General features: G+C 42.8%; 2 protein-coding genes across 4 annotated transcripts in view; both read right to left on the minus strand.

Moving 5' to 3' along the window:
• Positions 1 to 419: 419 nt before the first annotated feature.
• PTS (6-pyruvoyltetrahydropterin synthase) lies at positions 420 to 4,578 on the minus strand. The gene is made up of 6 exons (XM_061368348.1): positions 4,439 to 4,578; positions 3,538 to 3,617; positions 2,456 to 2,478; positions 1,718 to 1,774; positions 1,326 to 1,396; positions 420 to 836 (listed from the first exon to the last, which is right to left on the minus strand). The coding sequence occupies exons 1-6, from the start codon at positions 4,510 to 4,512 to the stop codon at positions 695 to 697; spliced, it is 447 nt and encodes a 148-aa protein (XP_061224332.1). The 5' UTR covers positions 4,513 to 4,578; the 3' UTR covers positions 420 to 694.
• A 1,319-nt stretch (positions 4,579 to 5,897) lies between these two features.
• The window catches only part of LOC133220355 (succinate dehydrogenase [ubiquinone] cytochrome b small subunit, mitochondrial-like), a 37,811-nt gene continuing 19,677 nt past the window's right edge, over positions 5,898 to 24,031 (minus strand). The window contains exons 1-13 of one of the 3 annotated variants that reach the window (XM_061368369.1): positions 22,912 to 23,184; positions 21,806 to 21,898; positions 17,475 to 17,679; positions 16,183 to 16,394; positions 14,601 to 14,716; positions 12,803 to 12,905; positions 11,767 to 11,895; positions 11,483 to 11,643; positions 10,756 to 10,923; positions 8,732 to 8,869; positions 7,427 to 7,609; positions 6,898 to 7,008; positions 5,898 to 6,569 (exon numbers count right to left, since the gene is read on the minus strand). In XM_061368369.1, the coding sequence (XP_061224353.1) occupies positions 6,456 to 6,569; positions 6,898 to 7,008; positions 7,427 to 7,609; positions 8,732 to 8,869; positions 10,756 to 10,923; positions 11,483 to 11,643; positions 11,767 to 11,895; positions 12,803 to 12,905; positions 14,601 to 14,716; positions 16,183 to 16,394; positions 17,475 to 17,679; positions 21,806 to 21,898; positions 22,912 to 23,113 (1,935 nt within the window). In that variant the 5' untranslated portion in view covers positions 23,114 to 23,184 and the 3' untranslated portion in view covers positions 5,898 to 6,455. Of the gene's footprint in view, positions 6,570 to 6,897; positions 7,009 to 7,426; positions 7,610 to 8,731; positions 8,870 to 10,755; positions 10,924 to 11,482; positions 11,644 to 11,766; positions 11,896 to 12,802; positions 12,906 to 14,600; positions 14,717 to 16,182; positions 16,395 to 17,474; positions 17,680 to 21,805; positions 21,899 to 22,911; positions 23,185 to 24,031 lie in introns of those variants that run through there. The other 2 variants (XM_061368366.1, XM_061368367.1) reach the window with 2 other exon arrangements.

Consider the following 24,031-nt stretch of genomic DNA (forward strand, 5'->3'; position numbering starts at 1 on the left):
CAATAACCTTCAGAATAATTCGGCTAATGTTCATTTAAACTCATTGCTCAGCCTCATCCTTTTGTAACAACCTATGCTGAACAGTGTTGCATCTTCTGATTAGAAGTGACAGCAGGAACCTGCAGCCCTGATGTGTTTCTTCCGGTTAGACCTTCCCAACATGGGAGTCTGATAATGAAAATACCAACTAACTGTAGATCATTGCCAGAGGAATACAAGCTGAGTGTTTTCTTCAGAGAGATTAAAGGAGAACATTTGATCCTGTTCCTACAGAACTTACAAAAACCTCCCTAAGAAAAACATGCTTGATCTGGCTGCTTGTGCCAACAAGCTTTCAGGGGTCTTCAGTGGATATGGACTCAAGGTATCCCATGCTATTTCAGCTGTCCATGATGAGATGCAGAATGAAAAGTGTCCTGTAGCAGGGATGACTCATCAGCTTTATTTAACATGGCACAACAGCAAATTTTCTATTAGCTTGGTCATTTGGATTTGCAAAACAGTAATGTCTTGCGATAAAACAGACATATCAATACTGAGAACCCAAATCGTTAGGGTTGCTGCAAGAATTCTTGTGAAACATCTGTATTTGTCCTTAGGTAATACATAATCATTGTCCAAGTGTAGGAAATACAGTGAGCAGGGCTGAAGTAATCCATTGTGCAGCAGAGTTTCTGATCAATTGAACTTCAGATCACTTCTTAGACATTATTTCTTCTCCTTTATAAACGACAATGTTCTGGTCTGTTTCATATACTTTGACTTTATAAAGAGTTCCCATGGGCAGGAGCTTCTTGAGGTTTTCCCAGATGAATACAGCGAGGTTCTCTGTGGTGCTAAAAATCAAATATGAGCAGATTCAGAACTGACAGCAAAGGTACTTGAGGTGGCTGTACCCAGAATGGAACAGGGAGGATGCTAATGGCCACAGGGAGCCATGCAGGCACCTTTCACATGATGACACCTTGAACTTAAGTGGGGCTAGAACCATTGACAGCAAACATGGATGAAAGGAGGTCTAATTAACAGGTCGTATCTGTTTCCCAAGCTGTCCAGAGACAGTCTAGTGAGAGGAGTGCTAGTTTGTAAAAGGCTGCCTAGGTATAAGCAAGTGGTGCCTATCTTGGTATGTATGCAGGCCTCCATCCAGCCCAGCACAGTAAGGGCATAGCAGCAGGGCTCAAAGGCAGGCAGGGCACCCAGCATCTGAGATGCACAGGCCTGTGTAGCAAGTGTACGACACACACAGGTATCAAGACTGCTCTTTCAGATGTGGGGCTAAGCCTTGAAGACTGTTGCTTGTTAGCAAAGTCCCCATCACCCACCTCACAACGTCGGCAAAATATGGCACATCCTTATCCAGGTTTTTGTGGTCAAGGGGTTCCATGATCGCTTCCTACAGAAAGAAAACAGTGACAATCTTGTCCCAGTTTATCAGTGGACTTGAGGTTTAATTTACCATGCACATGGAACTACAGCAAGGCAACAGTATGCAAAAAAAGGGTAAGAGCCCCACACCTACCTGTTAACTTCTTAGCTGGAGACATTGCACTGTCTCATATCACACAGCTAAAGCACTTTATTCTTAAATCATTCCTCGATTTCTTCTTTATTTTCTACCATCATCAACTCACCATTTCTCCACCCCGGTACTACACAAATTGCTAAGCTCTTAACCAATTCTCCCAAGGGATGTGTAGGAAATCAGTGCTATTACCTGCATATATTCTTTTAGGTCTGTCAGGTTTATAACCATTCCTGAGACTGGGTCAATCTGCAAGGAAAACAAAAGTGAGATTAACAGCCTAGGTACACCGACGTCCTTATTACCAAGGCTGCCATGAGCCTGTACAAATCAGAGTATCTGTGTGCACCTCTTTCCACCTTCACAGAGTTCCTATTATACTCCTGTGATACTCCCAAAGTACATACAGCCTACAAAAAACCTCCAGTGGTTCCACTCTCTCTTAAAAGCTGACACCAGGGAGGAAAAACTCACTGAAATAACCTTCAAGCAATGCTCCAGGAAGGGCATAAGCAGAAAAAATGGCATTAAATTTCTGTGTTGAACATGCAGGGACAAAAGAGATGAGCCTGAGTTCAGGACATCCCCCAGGCACAGCTTCAGGGCCAAATCAGCTCTGCAATTTATAGCATATGTGTAATTTACAGCATATGTGGGGAATGTAGAAGGAAGAGATTTTGAAATTTTAGTTTCAGTTCAGTTTAGTTTCAGTTCCTAGGAACTGGAAATCCTCATAAAGTTGTTTGGAAAACATACACCAAAGTAATATCAAAACAACACTGCAGAATATATAGAACTATTTGGGATGAGGGGTGAGAAACTACCTAGGAACTCTACTAACTGAGCTAGAACTTCAGTACTGTGGAGGCCAGGGACCCATCTGTCCTGCCACCCTAAGGACTGGAAACAAGAAACGTTCATCACACTTACCTCTCCACGCACAGTGACTATAACTGGAAAAAAGAAAAAAGAAAGTTATCGGGTCACAGTACCACCATGAGACCATGAACCTAACAACAAATACACTACTGGTAGGGACAGTAAATCCATTCATCACTTATCCACAAGGACTGGTGCATTGCTTCCCAGCATTTAAATGTGGGACTGTTTTTACAACATGGTTATCCACTCCATAAAGAATAATGACTCAGAGTCACCCAGCTCATCAAAAAAGTCATTCACCAAGGTCTAATGCCCAGAGACACACCACTACCCCCAAACTGCTCACTGCAGGCAGAGATAAGACTATGTGACTTCCAAAGTACCTACTCCCTATGACAGCCCATGCCCAGCACACTCAAGATCAGAGTCTTTAGATCAGCAAAGTCTTCTGGACAATGCAGGTATACAACCCATACAATCACCAGCTTTAAGAGGGACAAATGTGCAGTCCAGCAATTTGTCAACTTGTCCTCCCTGGCAAAGCTAGTAGCTCTGTAGCAGAGGTTTTATAGTGCTACAGGGAGCCAGCCTAATAACTGGAGAGATGTGGTTCTATGTGCACAGGTTGCACATAGATGGTAAAAGAACTTGTGAAAACAACATTCAAATGAAGTTCATGGGCTATGTAAATTGTATGTCTTTTGCTTAGAAAAATCTTAATTCAAAACTCAGTGATTTTACAGATTATAAGTAAGTAGATTTCACTACTGAAGGGAGTTTCAAGGCCAGGTTGGGTAGGGCTTTGAGTAACCTGGTTAATGGAAGGTGTGGTGGCAGGGGTCGTGAACTAGGTGCTCTTTAAGGTCCCTTCCAACCCAAACTATTCTGTGATTCTATGATTTTGAGCTATTTAGTAGCTATTTAACTTAATAGCTTACAAATCCATGCCATGGTTCAACCTCCCTCTGCTGAAGATTCCTTCTAATTATAAAAAAATAAAACCCAAATCAGCCATTAAAAGCCATACCAGACTGTTGAGACACATCACTGGCCCACTTCTTCCATGGGTTATTCCGCATTCAACCCAGCCTGCATGAGAAGACTCTGTCCATGACTACATGTGTAATTACCTTTATAATTGTGTCCATGGCCATTTGGATTGTTGCATTTCCCAAACAGCTTCTGGTTTTCTTCATTGCTCAGTGATTTACTGTGAGAAATACAGACATGGCATTTCAAGATGCATCAGGAATGATCCTGGCTTCACTTCAGCTGTGATTGCTTTCTAGCTCTCCTATCTGTTCACTCTCCCAGATTTAACCCACTACCGTTTTCTACTTAGGAGGCACAAACGGAACCTGAAAAGCATTTGGCTGGCAAAAGATGTTGCTGAGAATGGAGCTTTTATGATGTAGTTTTGTATTTATATATGCAAGTTTCATAACACCTGCCTAACACTGCTTTTGTATAAACTCTTGACAGCTATTCACACATGAATATGGCAAAATCACTTGGGCTCCTAGGAGGAAGCACGTGGAGCAAACAATGCTTATTATTAATTTACAAAGCTTGAGGAACTTCTCCAAGAAGTACAGAAGATGACTTCCCTCTCCAAGTCTTTCCTTTGAAGGAATTCAAGTGCCTATTCCCAGGCATATTTCACGTCAGGGCACTCTTTAGGAATATTTAAGTTCTGAGGATGACAGATGAGGGGTACAGTGAGTTGTTCACAAACCGCAAGCGTAACTTGCCCCGTTTAGAAACAAAACTTCAGTTTAACAGTACTGATGTCTGAAGCCCGGACTACTACAGGCTGCAGAAAACGGACTGCACGGAGGAGCACCGGGAAGCAGTGGGCAGCAGGCACGCACGCACACACACGGGCTGCGCTGGCGCCCGGCTCCAGCGAAGTGGCGTGCAGTGCGCGAACGCAAACACCGCGGCTCTGTGCCCTTCCGCCGAGGTCGGTCTCGGGGCGGGGGGGGAACCGCGGCCGCCCCGCGGGTGTTTCCGCGTCCCGGGGCCGCTCACCTGTGCAGCCGGTGGCAGGCGCTGAAGGTGACGGCGCGGGAGATCCGCGCCAGCCGCGCTGCGGGCGGCGCCATGGCTGGACCGCGGAGAGCGCTGCGTGCGCGCTGGCGCAGGCGGCTCCATCCGGGCCCCAGCGCGTATCGGGGCCGGGCTTCTGCAGCACCGCCCGCGGGAGGTGCCCCTCGCCAGTGCTGGAGCGGCGGGGAGCGCCCGCTTTGCGCTTGCCCATCGCCGGGGGCGCAGCAGGCGGCCCTCTCCCTTTCCCTGATGCAATGATGGGCAGAACGCCTGCTTTGTTCGTGTGCTTGTCCTTGCCCCCAGCTAATATCTCCTGCACACATCCTGCGATCGGGTATGAGCCAGGGATACGGAAAGAAAGTAAAAAAAGGCTGTTCAGAGCCCCTGTGTCAACCCTGCAAATGCAGGAGTGTGACAACAGCGCCAACGGAGGGACCATCGGTGTGATTTGCTGTAGCAAATGCTTTCCTACACCAGCTGTTTACTAGCTCACTTTTCACTAAATCACTGAGTGATGCAGCAAACTGGAAGCTCTCTGCGAACAGCAATCGAAATTATGGGAATCAGTAAGAGGACGAGAAGGGGCTGTTTAAAACATTTCTAAGTGGGCTTCCAGGGGAGGGAAGGCTCAGCTCTGAAAGAAGAAACGTGAAGCTGAAGAACATGTATTAGCATTTTCCAGTCCCTTTTTCAGAGTAGTAAAATTCGAAGCCTCAGGGAAGGATCACTATATAACAAGAACAGGAGGAAAAACAGCTCTTAACGTAGCGGGAGTACAGCCTATGCACAGCGCAGGCAGGGGCTAGGATTACATGCTGTTGCAGGAAGCAGTCGGCTGGTAGGGCTGGAGAGCCAGCAACGGGAGGCGTTTGCCATCTAGTGGCTTTGTGAGATCAGCTTTGCTCACAGTGCCGCAGGCTGGTGTACAATCCTGGTTTCATCTCCCTTGTTTTTTCACCAAGACCTGTAAGGAAGGTGAAGGTCAAAGGGGAGACAATGCTGGGTTGTTTGGGTAGAGAGATTCAGCTCTAATCTGATTCTGTTCTGTCTGGGCTGGCGTCCAGAATATCAGGAGTGAACTGCTACAGAGAGCTTCCTTCAACACACCTATCCACCTACATGTCAGAGTTCAACAACTACAGGAGCCTGGATGGGGAGGCAAGCTTACAAGAGGGTGTTTGAGTTTGATCTGCAAAGGGATATCAAAGCCACAATGGAGTTCTACGTGTTTCATACTGGTTGAATTAGGAGGAGGGCAGCAAATGTTAGCCATCAGAGCTGTATCCAGGTATATGCTGTTTAAGCAGGGGCATGGTGAAGACGTGTTGTGCATGTCTACGAGACCATATAACATAATAAAATGTCACAGTTGCAGCTGTTGCCTCTTGTGGCACAGCACAAAATTGGCCATGGGTCTGTTGAGGGCAGGGAAAGAAAGGAAGAAACTTCACAAGGTTTTATTTGAGGGCACCATCAGTGTACAGAGAAAAGCACTAGAAGTACAGCTTCTGTGAGGGTTTGCACCTGCCTTCTGGAGTTCACAGAAGGCAATCTTTATGCAACGGGGTGAAATTACATGCCTTCATTGGGCATACCTGTTACTAGTTGGTTTTACTCCTCCCTTCTGCTTTACACATTTCAGCCAAAGTCACAGCCCTAAGCACCAATATTCTCTTCCTGTCAGAGCACATTGCTACCAAGGGAAGGTATGGTCATCTTAGTTTCCATTTTCTCCATTGCAAGCCTTATGCATGGCAGCTTTTGCAAACTGCTGCTAACTGGTCTATCAAGAAAAAGCAGTGGGCTGTTTGAGGCTTCTGCCTTCCTCTGACCTTTTGCTGTTTATTGTTAAGAATATAGCAGTAACTCAGAGGTTATGATAAAGAAAAAGCAGTTATTTGATCCAGCGTATAATGCAAAGGTGGGAGATAAAAGAAAGCAGAGGTTTCTTTCTGAGCCTGCTGTGGTCCTGAGTTGGAGGAGATGACAAGGTCTTCAGTCAGTGAGAAGTAAAGACACCATGGAATCCATAAGGCATTGGCACTGCAACTTCTGCTCGCCCCAGTTCTCTAAAGGTTTCTGCATCCAAGACAAGCAGGAAAGCACTACAGTTCTGCAGGGTGAAAAGAAAGCCAGGATGAATACCCAGGCTGAACTTCATTCCAGTGTCCAACCCACTGCATCTGTTGCACACAAAGGAGCTCAAATGTACAACCAGGCCATACAGATACTTGGCCAGGTGCACTGATAGTTACAGATGCCACTCAAGAAACACTGACATTCCAAGGTACACTCCTATCTGAAGTTTGCTGCGCAGTGGCAGAGGCACGCACCTTGGGCAGCATGGAACTATCTGCCAGAGAGATTCAAATTCAGTTTTGTGGTATAGAAAGTAAACCTAATACTATGTGACGTTGAGGAACTAGTAGCAGTAAAATTACCTCAGCTGGGGAGACCACAACAGACAAGATGACTCCACTGTCTTCTGCTGTGGCACTAGGCACTGGCACAAACACGGGCTCTGATGGGTAGGATCCATCCTCCTGCCAAATCTAGCAAGCACAGTAACATATGGATTTGTTTCATATCATTAATACTTGTCTACTACAGTTAGCAGAGTTGCAGGTTGGAGTGCTCCCCACAAAGATGCCCAGGAACACTCTGTGCTCCAAGAAACCTGCAGTTCAACCTTTTAATTAATTCTTTTGATTCTACAGTGTGATGATGCTGTTGTTGTGACAGCATGCCTGTTGTGCCAGGCATCATGCAAACAGGGAGTGAAAAGGGTTTCTATAACTCATTTCATCCAACAGCTTGCACTGGAAGATACAAGCTACAAGCTCAGAAAGCACCACCATCCTAGCTGGCACAGCCATCTTCACACCACCCTAGAGCAGACCATGCTGTTCCCAGGTCAGCTCAGTGGAATGAATCCCATTGCTGAAAAAAGATAATCTTGCTTTGCCTCACCTTGAAATCCTTGGTCTCCACATCAACCTTGATCAAGGAATCTCCAACCAAATGCCCAAAACCACATCCATAGAAGTAACGGTACTTCCTACCATTGTACTTAGAGTAGTTGATCTGGGGGAACTCCAAGCCCCCAAACTTTTCAAAGCCCTCAGGGTGGAGATTTTCATGTGTGCACCAGACCTAGAAGTATGCATTACACAACTGTCAGTTTAGCTTTGACTGGGCAGAAGACATGACTGATCCCACCTACCCACTGCACAACCACTGTGGTGAAGACATGTTTAAATATGAGCCTGACACTGAACTTAGGCAGGTAGATGCACCAATTCCATCTCTCTTACCTGTTTCACCCAAAGAACCAACTCATCATCACAGATGTTGGAAACTTCAAGGATCAGTCTGATGTGAAAAGCAGAAGCAAGTCTACATACTCCTGCACTGCTAGCTGTACTTGTTTTGGCTAGGGTAATTTTCTTCATTGTAGCTAGCATGGGGCTATGTTTTGGATTTGTGCTGAAAACAGTGTTGATAATTCATGGATGTTTCCATTACTGCTGAGCAGTGCTCATAGAGTGTCCAGGCCTTTTCTGCTTCTCACACCATCCCTGCATCGAGTAGGCACAAGAAATTGGGAGGGGACACAGCTGGGACAAGTAATCCCAACTGGCCAAAATACCAAATGACATCACACTCAGTGTATAAAGCTGGAGAAAAAAGAAAGAAGAAGGACCATTCCAAGAGCTGTAATTTTTGCCTTCCCAAGTAACTGTTACAGATGAGCCCTGCTTTTCTGGAGATAGATCAACAACTGCTAAACTAGAGGAAGCAGTTAATTAATTCCTTGGTTTGCTTTGCTTGCATGCATGGCTTTTGCTTTATCTATTAAACTGTCTTTATAACCCACAAGTTTTTTCACTTTTATTATTCTGATTCTCTCTCCCATCCCACTGGGGCAGGAGTGCGCAAGCAGCTGAGTATAGTTGGTAGCTGGGGTGAAACCACGACACTAACTCAAAAAATCCCACATCCAGCACTCAACACTCTGATGTACAAAGTATGTACAAAGAGATGACTTTGAATATAGTGGACAACACGTGTTCTACGCCACTGAATGCCACTCTGTAGGGCTGTCCAGAGCTGGAAGCAAAGAACAGTTCTGTACCCAAGTGAAAGCAGAGACTATTTTGTCAATGAAGTTTGGCTAATTATCATAAAGGCAGATTGCCTGGTACAGGTTGCTAACTGTTGCAGGCAACCTCACCACTGCCATAAATGCAATTATGTTAAGTCTTTAATACATACCTTGCCATCTGCATCTTTCACAGCTCTTGCTAATGTATAAGGCAGTGGGTTCAGATTCTTCCCCACAGGTGTGTCTGAATTCACATTCAGTGGGAGAACAAAACGACGAGGGAAAGCTCGAGATATTGAGTCATAAATCTATTAGAGAGACAGAAACAGTGATGGAAATAGGAGAGTGGCATTGCAGGCTAAGTGCCTTTTTTTGAGAACAATTCTGAAGTTTTAGACATTCCTCCCACCCCTGAAAACTTCTTTTTTCTAGTATGTGTTTTACCAAGTTCTGATTAGGGCTTTTTTTGTTCTGGTACTTTACAGTAGAAAACAAAAAGAAAATCAATTAAATGGTTCAGCATTGCTTTCACAGTAATTAATCCTGAGTTGTGTATGCAAATCACTCAGCCTCCAAATCCAGGGACATGTGCTGCACTATATTTTATTCTGTTGGAGCTGACTTGCATTGATCCTTTTTACAGCTTGTCCACATATTCCCCACTGACTGTGTGACTTTAGTCCTTCTTGACCAACCAACATCGTGAGCTAATAGGGGGAGCAAACTAGCAGCCTCAGTGTGGGAGACATCCTGTGGGTTGCATGAGAGGAATAATTCCACTCTTCAAGCCAAGTTTAGAACCCATAATACTTTCAAATATTAAGCTTTCCAAATAAAATAGGTGGCAAGGACCCTGTTCCGGTGGTTTTCAGTTACTTCAATCTCTAACTCACCAGTTCAGCTTCACTTTAAACATACGTGTTAATCTTGAAACCCTATTTTCAAACCTTTTAGGTTTTGTGTAACCACAGTAAACTGGTTGAGGAATTCTGCCAAACAACATATGGTTAGTCAGCAAGCAAAAGCACTAAGCATGAGTCGGGGAAACCAGACAAATCATGTTCAGGAATGCCCTGAGTCTGTCAGTGCAGTGTCAGTTTAAGATTCCATTCTGAAATGACTTGCACTGATGTGTATGTGTCCTGGGTGCAGTATAATGGCTATGCTGTTTGTCAGTTAAAGAATGTGGGTGTTGGAAACACATGCCTCATACGGACATAAGGACACTTTCACATAGATCAAATTATAGCTTTTGTGCTTAGAGACAGCTGAACAAGAGCTGGAATCAGTTTGTAAAACAAATAGTCATATCAAACTATACTTGAATTAATGTTCACCACAGCAAAGGAAAGCAGAACAAAATGACCCTATGGGGACACAACTGTACTTTTCAGATTAGAACTGACTTGCTTCTAAACAGATCAGAACATAGACAGAGGAAGTTCAGATTTGTCTGAACATGTTGCACAAATGCCTGCCCTTCACCCACATTATGATGTGCTTCCAATAAACACACCTGCAGTACAAGAAACTGAAAGCACCCCCACTTTTCCATTGTCTGACCTACGCAGAATAATGCCTCTTACATGGCATTAAATGGTGCTTTTGACAGAGTTGGGCAAAACAAGTAATTTATGATTACATGCTGTTGTGAGGTGAATGTGAGGAACAAAGTAAGGGTTCCTGTGATGACTGTGTTTGTGAACGACATAATAAAGGCAGGTTTTCTGAAGCAATGCCTTTAAACAGGGTTTGTCTTTCTTTTGCGTGAGAAGTCATGCAAAAACTTACTTAAAAGTCATGCATAAACTTATTTTGCGTACTTTCTTGGGGGAAACATTTTATTACACATGGGTATGGAAAATTAGTATCATTAAAAATGACATTTTAAAACAGAAGTGCATTCTGCAAGGCTGATGGAGTTCTGTCATACACCAGTTTTAAACATTTCAAGAAAATGCGCCATGGAGATTATCTCCTAGGACACTTAAAAGGAAAGAAAAATACCAACAGATCAATAGACCATTATTTTAGTTTTTCCTTGTAGTTCCCTTTCCCAATTCACATCCTTTATCCTGTGGTCTCCCAAACATAGTGTTCTTCATTCTACTAACTTGTCCCTTGCTTCAGAAAAGTAACTCAACCAGCATGGGGCCCCATCAGATCTTATACAATACAAATGCAGAGATCTTACCTGATCTAGACCTTCTCCACTCCTCCGCAGATTCTGAAGTTTGTAAGTACTCAGAGTTGTTCCATCATCCTGGCAGCACAGATCAAGGACCACACAGCCATGATCTTCAAAGGCATTGATTTGATGAAAAGAAGCAAAGGGCTTACTGTACCACTGACCTGGCAGCACCTACAATGACCAAACGTGAGGTTAAATTTCCTCTTGAAAGATCCTAGCACCTCAGAGAGTTTCATTTTTTCTCTCCCATTTCATTCCCCACTCATTCCTTGGTATTTGACTTGTTTCTGTGTTACTACAGAATGGCTACTTTAAGCCAGTAAGTAGGCAAAACCAGATGAAGAAAAGCAAAACTGTAAACCAGCCCAGGAAAGGCTCCTTGCTTTCATGACTCCATCCCTATAGCATCATTCCCATGACTGGCTTTTTTATATTCTGTAGTACTTGTGAATTGCATTTCAGTCCCTGAGCTGGAATCCCAGGAACCCCAAACTACTTATTTCTGCCTGTTCTTTTAGGGCTGGCAAATAAGTGAATCAATAGAGACAAAAATGCATGAGGTAATCCCACTTCTAATAAAACTACACATACTCATCTAAAGCCTATATTACAGTAACTTCTGGATTGATGCATACAACTATCTGCGACTGCTACCCAGCACTATTCTGTTGGGATCTAACATTCCAGCTACAGCTGCATAGCCTGCTGGAGTGGACAAAGATCCATGTACCTCCCCAGTGTACTTATTCACCACATGGAAGAAAGTATTGTACTGAGGCTCCCAACTTATCCCTTCAGAAATGGCTTTCCCACAGAGCTTGGAAGTGATAATCTGCAACAGGTTCAGCTTGATGGGTTGCTCAATGAAAATGATGTAGTTTTCACTCATTCCTGAAAAGAGAAGGAAGGAGATATCATCTGAGCATTAGGCAATGTAGGGGCAGAGAGTAGAACAGCCCTATCTGCCTCACAGTAGGCTAAATCTGGAAAGTTTGAGATAGAAAGTATTCTTACCAAAGCTGTGATAGTAGGAGGGTTTCATCCTATCCATTGGAGCAATGGAGCACAGTATTTTCGCTCCTTCTAACGTGTCACTGCAGTTTGACTTCTGTGGAGGGACCTGAATGATGTTATACGTAGACCCTGGAAAGGAGAAAGGGTCTTCAACACCACTGAAATGAGAGACTGCCCACATTCAGGAAACCAAAGTCAGGCTCTGTTCCTTTGTTTCCCTAGGATACTAGGAACCACGGTCATAGCTAAACTGAGCAAAAACCAAAAAGCCAGTTGTTAAGTCAATAAAACAATCTACGGAGGATTACCTAGCAAATAAAAAAAGCAACATGAAAGGAAGTATAAGGATCTTCTCAGTCTGATAGACTGCTACCTAACTTTATTGTCTGCAATGCATTCCTTATGTTAATTTAGATGATACTGTAAGAACAGATCAGAAGAAAACCAAGTTCATAGCTTGTGCATCAAAGGAAATGAATACTTGAGCCTTGGTGATTACTTATACTCATTTAATAAATCTGACCACCTGAGCAGGAAAGAATGGCATATTTGGAATATTAATCTATAGTTTGGTCTCTCCAGCTGAAAACAGCATGTGCTGCAAAGACAGATACTGCTAAAGCCAAAAGGAAATGAAAACAGCACAAATGAAATTGATCAAACTGGGCAACTCTTCAGTGAACTGGAACCAGCCTGAGGTACCACAACAAAGAGCAGTGGCTGTTTGCACAGGCCTCAGGCATGTGGAAAAAAGAAAACACTTTCATGTAACTAATAAGGACAGCTAGCTCTGGGCAGTTAGGAACCTGTTGCATATACACAGGCCAAAGTTAGAAGCAAACTAATTGCTAACAGAAGCCATTTTTATGGGACTGCCTGACATTCTGAAATAAGAACTACTCTGGTTCGCCATCATTTTGGCACAAAGAGAAGCAGCATCTTCAAGGCCTCTTCAGACACTGAAGTTTCTTCAAGAACTGCTCTTTGAAGCAGCAGCAAGAAGCAGCCTGTATACCCTGTCCACGGACAGTCTTACCGTGTTTCCCGTACGAATTTCCCATGTTGTATGTTGTGCCATCAGACTCATAATGAGGATGAGCAGTGGCCCCGTTCACTGCAACAAATTTGCTCCAGTCTACCTGCAAATGCCAAAGAATGTCAGTCAGTATAGAAGCTTCCTGTTGCTGTGTAGCAAGCCACAGCCCTTCTAAATGTCAGTTTCATGAACATCTGAGGAAAAACAGCATAATGATTATGGCTCTAGTGTGGGATCTGGACTTAAGCCTTCATTTTACCTGGAATCTTCCTAAAATCCCTGAAAATTAACAATGTCTCTTTCCGTGTTAGCCCTACCAGTAAAATGTGACTAATAGCACTAGCCATTTCTCTGGGAAACATGAAGGTTACTAATCGCAGGAAGAGTTGACACAGTGGGAATGTTGCCCTTATGAGCATTGCAGCTAGGACCCCGTGGGATAACCACAGAGATATGCATGAAGAGACAGTCACTGCCCCCCAAAATCACCAAGTTTTTGAAAGTACCTATAGCTAATTGACAGAGTTTACTCTCCTCACAGAAAAATCAGTTTAGCTTCGATGTGTACAGCTAGAAGGGAAAGTTAGGACAAAGGTACAGTTGTGAGTATTGTTAACATGTATTCCTAGTTCCTGGGTTAGGGTACTGTTTTGGCTCAGACAGTGCAGGGAAGTGTTGGGAAGAAAGACTGAAGGAAAAGGCTGGAGGAAGATCAATCAATGCATCTAAGAAGCAGCTTAAGAGGTATTTTATTTTAATGAGAAGATGGCTCAGAGCCGAACATTCAAACTAAAAGTACCCACACACCTTTTCATCACTGCATTATGGTTTACAAAACAGATAAAACAGCAGATTGTCAAACTCAAGTATAGAGCATGCTATACTTCACAAACAGAGTTTCTTCATGACTCATAACTGATCCTATATGAAGGGAAAGACTTCTGGAATGCTTCCCTCGAGATCTGAAGGTGTGCTAAGCCTGGTATTTTGTGGTATTAAATAGTCTGTTGTAACATACAGGCACAGTAGTTAAAACTGATTTAGGAATGACAGAATCTTTCCTCAGGTCTTCTCACATTCCTCTAGTCCACCTAATACCCAAATTCACTATAAAGGTGCAGACAGGGGGACATATATCTTAGGACTACATTTCACAAGTCATTCTTCCCTCAAATACAGCCACCCTCCTGTGAGATGATGCACAGAACATATGAGAAGACTTCTGCTCTGACTTTTCAATTCACTTGCTAACTAAAGTGGCAAAAATGATCTCTGACTTGACTTTACATTGACTTCACCACCTGTTCACAACAGAGGGTTTAGCTGAGACTCTGAAGGGCAGTTTTAGAGTGTTTAAAACTGGGAGTGTAAGAAGGAGGTAAAGGGAATAGACAGGAAGAATGAAGAGACAGGGCAAGAATACCAATCTGAGATCAGTGATGTGAACTTCTTCCTGTATGAACTTTTATCCTTCACACACTGGTAGATACAGGCAAGTCCAGACAAGTACTGATTGTACTGTAAGAATGCCAGCTGTACCCAAACGGAAATTAGTCTATATCTGTCTCTCCCTTGCTTGCTACAGTGGGCAGTGACTGAATCTTCACTCATGAAAGCTGCCTTATTGCTAAGAGATTTTTCAGGGACTCAATCACATCACAAAGAGATGCTTATTGCTGTGGCCCAGAGCTGCACTGGTAATTTCTTTTGGAATCTGGCTTCCACCTTGCTGCTCCTAGAAACAGCAAGGAATACCTCCTGTATCATAAGCTAATCCCATTATCCCACCTGCCCACACCTTTTCCTTTGTTTCAAGTGTTTCCGGGTCCACTTTGTACATGAAGATGTTCTCACTGGTGGCATAATAGTCTCCTTTATACACAACGTAGTTCACACTGGCATTGTCACTTGGCTCTGAAACAAAATCCTGTATTTGTACACAGCTCTGTTTAAGCATACATCATATTACAGCAAGTTAGACATGTTTAAACAAATAAACCCATTTGCAATGAACTAATCCCTGTGACTGATACCTCACTAATCTACAAAAGCACTCAGGAAACTGTCTGCACAACTGAGCTCAGAAGAAAAGGACAAGGACTGGTTCTGGAGGAAGTCACTGCAGCAAAGCCAAGATAATCTTCATACTGCCACGCCACGCACTCTTTGTTTCTGACCTCTTATTGCTCTCCCTTTCCTCCTTAGCCAAAGCCCTCTCTTCTGACAGCCATATGAAGAGTGCCTTGTTTGATTTACAGCATTGGAAACACAAGAGGCAAGACTTCAAGCTACAAGTTGGGGTGAGGAGAAGGCAGGGATGCCATTTCTGTGACAGGGCTTGGACAGGGAATGCTTCTTGTTCCCTCTTCTCTTTCTCAGTAATACTGAGTCAGGTAGATGCCTTTCAAGAGCTATACACACACAACAGCTGGAGGTGTTCTTGCTACACCTCGGGGAGCTGAGACTCACTAGATAGGTAGCTGAGAAGAGCTGAGGAAAAAGTAAATCCCCCAGTTGAACACTGGTGGGAGGAACACAGAACCTGGAGTTGCTACACAGAAAGCCTGGAGGGCAGACATAGCCTACAAGTGTGTAAAGGGCCAAATAGGCACAGGTATGCAGTAACAGCCTGCTGGAGTTTGGAAAAGAAGATGGGAGATATAGATAGCTTTGAAATGTATTGATTTATTACTGGGGTGGGGAGTTGGGGAACTAGGCAGACCAGTGAGTGAAGGTATGAGCACCTCTGAAGAGAACAGAAGCATGACAGGACAGGATTCACCTCCTCAGGGAAAATAAGAAGCAGAAGATAGTCACACATGTGAGCAACAAGTTGGAAACTTCAGGTCTGTTCTGCTTTTAGTGGAAAAGTACTTTGCTTGCATTTAAGCCTATTTCTTTCCTGACACACATAGAATCCTATAGGTAATGCTTCTTCCATTCCTGTGCAATATTGTCTCTTACCCTACTAATATAATCTCATGCACCTTAGTACAGGAAGGGATTAGCCCACTTACCCTACAAGCTTAGTAAGGCAAGGTGTTTAAAGGGCAAATCTGTACCTCAGGTAGAACAGCACATTGTAATGCTCATAATCAGGACTGCACAGAGTGTCCTTTGTGGAATTATTTCTGTTGGAAATTTCCAACAAATTCTGGAATCGAGGTGAGCCAAAGCAGCACTAAAACATTAAACCAAATATGCCTCTTCCAGCTAAGCCTGGCACCAACTTGTAGTTTTGTTGGCTTTGTTCTAAGGGGTAATCTTCAAACAACATGGGCTCAGAATAGGTCTACCAGACTTCCTTACATCTCCCTTTAAACATAACTACAAGTTCCCCAAATCTCAGAACATCTTTTACTTCTTAGAATCCCTCTTACGTGGCATCTCAAAGCGTGACATGAAGCGCCCAAAGACACTCTTGCATGGGTCTGGCATTGCCAGCGTCCCAAACTCTGAGACCATGATGCGGTTATGCTGGCTGTTAGTCAGGTAGGAACTGCTCTGCAGAAACTTGCTCCGATATGTCACTGTGCCATTTTCCAACTGGAATTGATGCAACAGGGCCATGCCATCAAACCAATGGTTAAATCTTCAAGAAGAGATAAATAAGAGATCAAGAGTTGGGCACAATATGTTGTTCTGCCATACTGTTCCCTCCTGCCTTTAGGTTTAGTACTGCTTGTAAAAAGCTAATGCCCAGATCCCAATAACATGTGAACATGCATAGCCTCATCTGGGAGAACATTTGAATTGAGTGAAACAATGTGTAATTGCAGCTGTGGGACCTGAAGTTAGGTTCTGACTTTCAGTGAGATTTAGGCTCCCTATATTACTTTTGAAAGTGGACCCCAGGGACTTCCGAAAATGCTATGTATAAGCTTTTGGGGTAAATAATCTCTACGGGTAAACTCTGCAGACTCCCACACAGGGAACAGAAATTGTACTATACAACAGGAATAGAAATTATTACTGGAAGTCCAAGCGCACAAGAAGGAGCCTGTAGCTCTCAGCTGGTTTCAGGATTGTATTCCCTCTGAAATGAGATATCTCTGAGACTTTGAGAAAACCTTATGGTTTATCTCTACAACTATAATGAGAAGATCACCTTTTGGCCAGTTGCTGCCATCAGGTTCAGTGGAGGAAGAGCTATGTTTCTCGGTTAGCTAGAATGGCAGATTCCAAGTCAAAGGCAGTAGCTGCCTTCTTGGAATATTTTAAGACATTATTTTTAAAATGAGAGGCATGTGTTTCTAAAGCAAGTCACACAGTTTAGCACAATCAATTTTACAAACTCTGTCCCGGATTTCAGAGTGTTCATAGGATGGACTTTGTCAGTGACAAAGGACTAAGAGTGTGAATGTTTTAATCCCCAGATCTGTTCCCTCATTATACCATTCTCAGTAGGTCACAGCCTCTCTGTGACTCAGCTTCTCTAACCTTAATAAGTTAACCGTGCTCCTATTTTCAGAGAGCTCACTGGGACATTCCAGATGAGGGAGCAACTGTTCTTAAAAATATGGTAACACAAACATTTCTTCCTTGTCTTACTCAAAAAGAAACTACAATGTGCTCCTACCAGTGGCGAGACATTTGAGGGGGTCCCCTTTAGTTTTAGGCAGAGCTCAGGCCAGAATCATTTGACAAATTCACCAAATTTGTGTGGACTTACTTCTCGTCGCCAAACTCAAACTTTCCAGGACCATTCCTCAGAAGATTGCCGTTTATCCATTTGGGAATATGTCCTTTAATCTTTGCTGGGATGGGTTGAGGGGTCTCCTCTACCGTCTGCATTAAGGGTGAGATGCATTGCAAACCCTTGGGGCTGTGGAAAGTGATTTCCTCTTTTGATGGGTTGGGCAGGAAATTCTTTAAACCTGCAAAGCAAGCAGTGAGAACAAAACGCAGGTGACTAAGGTTTTCACTTGAATAAACAGTCAGCTGCTAGAGCTTAAGTTTGGATATCTAGAAAAATAGCATTCAGCTATTCTTGGCTGCAAGCAGCCAAGCTGTAACTGATATTCAAACTAAAGCTGTGTTCCCATAATACCCCACAGCATCCCACAGGAAGCTGAAAATCCAGTGGATTTATCTTTACTGTAATTAATCCATTAGAAACACCTGTTCTGTAGTCCAGAGGAGGTAATAAAACACATGACAATAGGAAAGAGAACTTTTCTTTTAATTAAAGAAGCTTCTATTCTGAAATTATTTCAATAAGTAACTGAGAGGAAGTAACAAATGAAGATTTATTATAAGAATCTGTGAGGTTTCAAAAAGAAATCTGTTCCAAGCTAGGATAATACAGAGCAATATTGAGGGGAGCCCTAAAAATAATCTCCCAATGATTTTTGACAAGCAATCTGCTGAAAGAAGTGACAGAAAGGAGCTAGTCTTACCCTTGCAGACCAAAGCCACAAGAGGACTGGTGTAATTGGCCGTCCTGTAAAGCAGTGCATGTTCACAATGCTGTCAAAAGCAACTCAGAGCTGCGCACACCTCAGATAAAAAAACCTGCATTCTAAAACACCTTCTAACTTCACCTTGGTATTACAAAGGAGGTCAGGAAGAACACAAATGAAACCGAGCTGAAATACATTTATAGGACAGGAGAAAACAGATTAAACATTTTTCCTTGGTAAGTAAAAGCTGTCATGAGAAAAAGATAACTTCTGATGGAGCCTTTTGTTTGAATGCAATATCCCCCTTATTAGGCATAGTTACAGGACAAAAGCATCAAGAAAGCATGAACTGATTGGAATGTTGTGTGCTAACAGCACACAGTTAGTTATTGGCTCCAGTAGCCTGGCTTGCAAAGCCTCATCAACACAAGGATTGTTTTAGCAATCCATTTAGCTGCAGAGGTGGATTTACCTAGAAAATACACAATGCTATCACCTCTTCACCTAACACAGGCTTCATGTCCACAGGTCAGTGGCTTTGCTATACTGCTGCATCCTCACGGTAAGGCTGCTGAACCCTGAATCAACCTAGAACTTACGAAGATATAGGTGTAAGTGAAACACTGATAAAGAAAGACAACATGGCATAAAGAAATCCATTCCTGAACCAGGTCTAATACAGACAACACCACACGTAACAGTCCACACTGATACTGAACTTCATTCTGATTTTTTGATGTAGGAATTTCTTTTGGTTACACTAGTCACTTTCACCACTACTTCTTCTAGCCTACATTCTTTAATCCACATGATTAAGTGAAGCTGCTGTACAATTTACCTGCGAGCCTCTGAAATGATACTTTTGCATGTACAGAGAAGAATTGTTATTTCAGACAGGAGAATATCTGTAAAAGAACTGAGTTGGCAGACAGCATTTTTCTAAGTGTGCTTCTTTAGAACAGCCACAGACAGAATGGGTGTTAGGCATGCAGGAGGGTAAATTGCAAGATCCCTTCAATGTAGTTCTCTGGCTTGCCAATCCTCAAATCCTTCTTTAGGTCTCTAATATTGTAAGTCAGCTAGATAAGGAATTCAGGCTGCAGAGCTTAACGCAATTAACCTCAAACCACCAACATCCTCTCCCTCTTAAAATTCAATTAAGTTCTGATTAAATCCTATATGAAGCACTCAATCTGATCCCACCATTAGTACTTCAGAGTTTTTCCTTAGGCATAAGGAAGCTTTTCATAGCAACAAGCATCTGGCAGGTTTACTGAATGCCATCAGTATTTGCAGAAATGCAGCTTCACTATTCCAAGCTCCAGTTTGTAAGGATGTAAAATATTCAGGGGGAAAAAAGAGAGCAATGCATCCGTAAGGAAGTATTTTTGCATCCAAGCAGAAACAACGGTGGCATGACCAAGGACAGCGCTGCACTGAAACTTCTGGAGAGCAGTGTGATTGTATGTGGGAATTTAGAAAGATAACACTTCAGAGAAAAGCCTGAACAGGAATGGGTTATCTCATTCCAGTTGCTGTCCCAGAAAGCCATATATATGAATTCTATCTTAAAAGTTACTATGTTTCCTCACTTATCCCCTCTTGGGAAGGTTGTTTATTGCCCAGATTAATAGAAAATCCTTTGATTTTACACATGGACTTTATTTAGAAGACAATTTGTCCCCCTTATTCTTCTGTCAGCACTGTTATATGGCTGTGGTAGTAGTTCTCCCTCTCATGTGGGGTTAACCACATGTACTTAGAGTAAGGAATCATATCACTTCCTAAGCTAAGCAAGCTAAGTTCTTTTCATTTTCTTCTCCTGTGATCACCTTGCCATTCACATGATCAACTTAGTAATCCTTCCTGAAATCTGATCTAGTTAGAATTTATCTACTTAAGAATTCCTTTCAAGCCATAGTCAAGAAAATGTCTGAGAACAGGCTACATACAACAACAATGTGTAAGCTAATATCCTGTCCTATCAGACCAGAGAGAAAGAAACAAGCCTATCTTTCTAGCTTTCCTTCTGGGAACCACTCAAATGAGCTGAAGATCCTGACAGTAACGCATGCAAAATGTAACCAAATAATGATCTGATTTTGACTCACATGAGTCAAACCAATTCTTCTAGGGCAATTTTGAAAAGCCAGGAGGGGAGGGATGCAAGGGGAAAAAAACCCCACGTTTGCTCTGGTGAGTTTGTTCTGAACAGATTCAGGACGAGAAACAAGGAAAAAATAAGCAATGACCTCCTCTAAACCTGACACAGCACAAAAAACGTGTCTTTTACTTGCATTACATAAAAAATGCCTCAGTATTGTTGATCACTTTATCCGACCTGGAAACAAGGTGTTGTCAGAAGTTCCTTAGTGATCATCACCTACAATTAGAGTGACTACAAGGCTGGTTGGGCAGATGTGGTCAGATAAGTCCTTTGCAGGGACTTTATGCAACCTGGCCTTTTTTATCTTGAAGAATCATTATCTCTGCAACATACCGACACTTGATCAGTAGCAGCAGCAGCAAACAACTCAGGCTGATCAGCATGTGGAGCCAAGAGCAGAAGGGCTGTGCAACACATATTCCCCTGACAGCACAAGAAAGTCTTGCATTCATTTAAAAAAATCAAGCTGCTGCAATACATATGCAGGATTATACAATACAGAATAAGCACATAAAAGGAAAGAATTTTGGTGCTAGTCTGTGAGTCATCATAGCTGTGTTTAAAATAAAAGAAAAAAACCCACCCAAACATCACAGCTGCACATCCTACACTTCTTCCCTATCAAAAAAAAAAAAAAACTGAACAAAGTCTACACTCGAAATTCAATCATATTTTAATACTAAAACCTGCTACATTTAACTGCATCTACTTCAAAATGCACTGAGTAGATGGAACACAAACACTTCCTACTGGAATGCACTGTTCACGAGCAATTGTAATACATGTACCACCTTCACACAAGAGCTCAGCCGTAAAGCTTAGTTTATTTTAACATCCAACTACCCAAAAATCATAGGATCATAGAATGGTTTGTGTTGGAAGGGACCTGAAAGTTCTTCCAGTTCCAACCTGCCTGCCATGGGCAGGGACACCTTTCACTAGAGCAGCTTGCTCCAAGCCCGTCCAACTTGGCCTTGAACACTGCCAGGGATGGGGCAGCCACAGCTTCTCTGGGCACCCTGTGCCAGCGCCTCAGCACCCTCACAGGGAAGAGTTTTTTCCTAACGTCTAATCTAAACCTACCCTCTTTAAAGCCATTACCCCTTGTCTTATCAGTAGAAGACACAAGTCTCTGCAAAAGACAGAGGACAGACTGATTTTTCATCTTGAGCTGCATTTAAATTAACATTTAATTAGACAAAATAAAATACTGACTCTGTTCTGGCTGCACTCCAAAAGAGAAGAAATAAGCAAGCAATAAATCTACAGTCCCAATGGGGCTTACTGTATTTACTTGAACATAATACCTGAAAATCAGCACAATATTACAACCTGCCATCTCAGACTCTAGCCTTCACGCTCTGCCTTCACCAAACTTGAACCCCTCAGCTTACCTGAGTGTCCCACACTGATAACTGAAGTTATTGCACTTGCCTTGTGTCTGCTGGGAAGTCCCCGTACCTGACTCCTTGTTCCATGTAGCTTGTTGATTTCCCATTGTCAGGGACACAGCCACCCAGTTCCTTGCTAACAGGCAAAGCAGCACGTGAAAGAAGTGACAGAAAACACAGGGGAAAGAAATGGAGAAAAGGAATGGAGAAAGACTTGTCAAAGGAAGCGAAGAGAGAAAAGCAACTGAACTGTGCATACTCTTGCATACGAAATACCTGTTGATTTCCCAGGGACACCTATAGAAACAGGTTCTACACTTCCAGGGTGTTTTTTTTTGTTTGTTTTTTTTCTGACATGAAAAAGTGTGGTTTCTTTGTTAAATATTGATTTACACCATCAAGTCCTTGAGACAATTGTCCTAGAAAGGTATTGTGAACCTTTTTGGGGGGTTGTTTGGAGAGGTTTTTTTTTATCTATGGATATACTCTGGTGGCAGAACAAGGCAGATTTGAGACCCTTTCAACTCTTTTGGCTACCCCAGAGCAAACCTTTTAATTCTCTAGGGGTGGAAAACAATATGCTCACCATCAAAAAGCAGAGATTCCGGTGAATTAAGTCATGATCTTTATTGATTTCTATTTTATGATAGTAGGTCTCACTATTAAACAAACCAAAAGAGAGAGAAAAAGGAAAAAAGACTGCTCAATTTGTGCAATGATACAATGATGGCCGAAACTGCAGTTTAATGGTGACACAAAATCCCTTGGAGAAGTTTCCCACTTGTATGTTCAGATCAAAGCTTCAGTAATGCTGCTGCTCTAAACAATCCTCTCCCTTTCACAGTCCGCCTACATGTCTCACAGCAGGCTCCCTTGCAGAGAGAATCTGCTGCTTACTGGTTTTCCAGCTCTAACCCATCAATATCTGCTAGTAATCCGAGAAAATCTGTGCAATATACTTGCTCCTCCTCTCCTGTTTATCTTTTCAACAAATAACAGAGAAATCCTAGTTCCTACCTTTCAAACTGCTTCATTTGCGTTTCTGATCAATAGAAATTAAATTGTTCTAAACAACGTATGTCAGCAGCAGCTCTCAACAGCATCAGAAACCCCCTTCCCAAGATGATGGAATAGAACAATGCATTTTACCTGGAATGAACTGCACCAAAAAGCAGAAGAAATGCCGCAATATAGCAAGCAGGAGGCTGGTGGCAGACAAAAGGATTTTGGAAAACATATTCCGCTCAGAATAAAGCATCAATCGGAGATGGTCATGAAAAAGTACCGTGCCAGGATGATAGTGTGCAGCCAGGACTGATGGATCGGTTGAAGAGCTTCCTGACATCATCATTTCAGAATAAAAGCCAGGAATAGCTTCCCTAGCAGGGCAGGATGAACAAGCCTGACCGCACCGCACTGCTACAGCTGGGTGAGGCAGTCGCAGGCACGGGTGAGACCTGCCTCCAGTCGAAGCAGCTCAGCAGCCCTAGACCCTCTCAGCAGCTGGCCCAGGTGTGTTGATGAAGTGCAAAGGCATTACCGCTGCTGGAATAATAATGCTATTAGCCAGTTGTAACTTGAGAATTTGGAAGAAAGGTGAGAAGTGACGTATACTTGCACTGAGGTAACAAGGCTTCAAGGCAGGTGATTATAAAGTCATCGTTAAGAAACTTACTTCAGAGTCTCTACTGGGAGATAGGCTGATGGACCCATGATTCTTTGCCCTCCTTTTTTTCTGGTTATTCACCGTCATGACGTAAAACACCCACTCTGCCCTTTTCAAATGCTTCCTTCATCATCAGGTTTTCAAATACCATTGAAAGATGCTACAAGTAGCAAAATCGAACTCTCCTGAATTCTAGACAGAAGGTCATGAGCCTTAAACATATCTATTACCTACTCAATTTGGTCTTTTCCTATTCCACATTCATTTTCTATTCCACATTCTCATTTCTATTCCACATTCCTACATCTATGCTAAAAGGCACCTTCGTCTTAAGTAAAAAAGTCACCATTAGCATTTTGTCATGGAAGAATTCTCGCTGCGTACCTAAGCAGTCTCTGTATTACCTGCTATTTTCAATTTCTAGCTTTTAAATAATAGAAGAGCAATGAGAGGAACTGAGTATTGAGTTGTCATAATTTACACTTTCCACACTGTGGAAGTATTGACAGCAAGGTCAGACATGCAGAAGACTCACTGCCAAAAGTTCCCTTGACTTCAAGAGGGTCAGAACTTTGTTTAAGGTGTTTCCACATTTTTTTAGAA

Source organism: Neopsephotus bourkii, unplaced genomic scaffold, assembly GCF_033783945.1.
Source record: "Neopsephotus bourkii isolate Nb327-2 ecotype Australia unplaced genomic scaffold, CSIRO-AGI_Nbou_v1 NB_1433, whole genome shotgun sequence".
Lineage (NCBI taxonomy): Eukaryota > Metazoa > Chordata > Aves > Psittaciformes > Psittacidae > Neopsephotus > Neopsephotus bourkii.

What these genes read in the sequence shown, in the direction of transcription:
- PTS (XM_061368348.1), bottom strand. Translation starts at nt 4,512, where the DNA reads ATGGCGCCGCCCGCAGCGCGGCTGGCGCGGATCTCCCGCGCCGTCACC. An exon ending in GCCTGCCACCGGCTGCACAG is followed by an intron (nt 3,618 to 4,438) that starts GTGAGCGGCCCC and finishes TATTTCTCACAG; the next exon opens with TAAATCACTGAGCAATGAAG. An exon ending in TAGTCACTGTGCGTGGAGAG is followed by an intron (nt 1,775 to 2,455) that starts GTAAGTGTGATG and finishes TTTTCCTTGCAG; the next exon opens with ATTGACCCAGTCTCAGGAAT.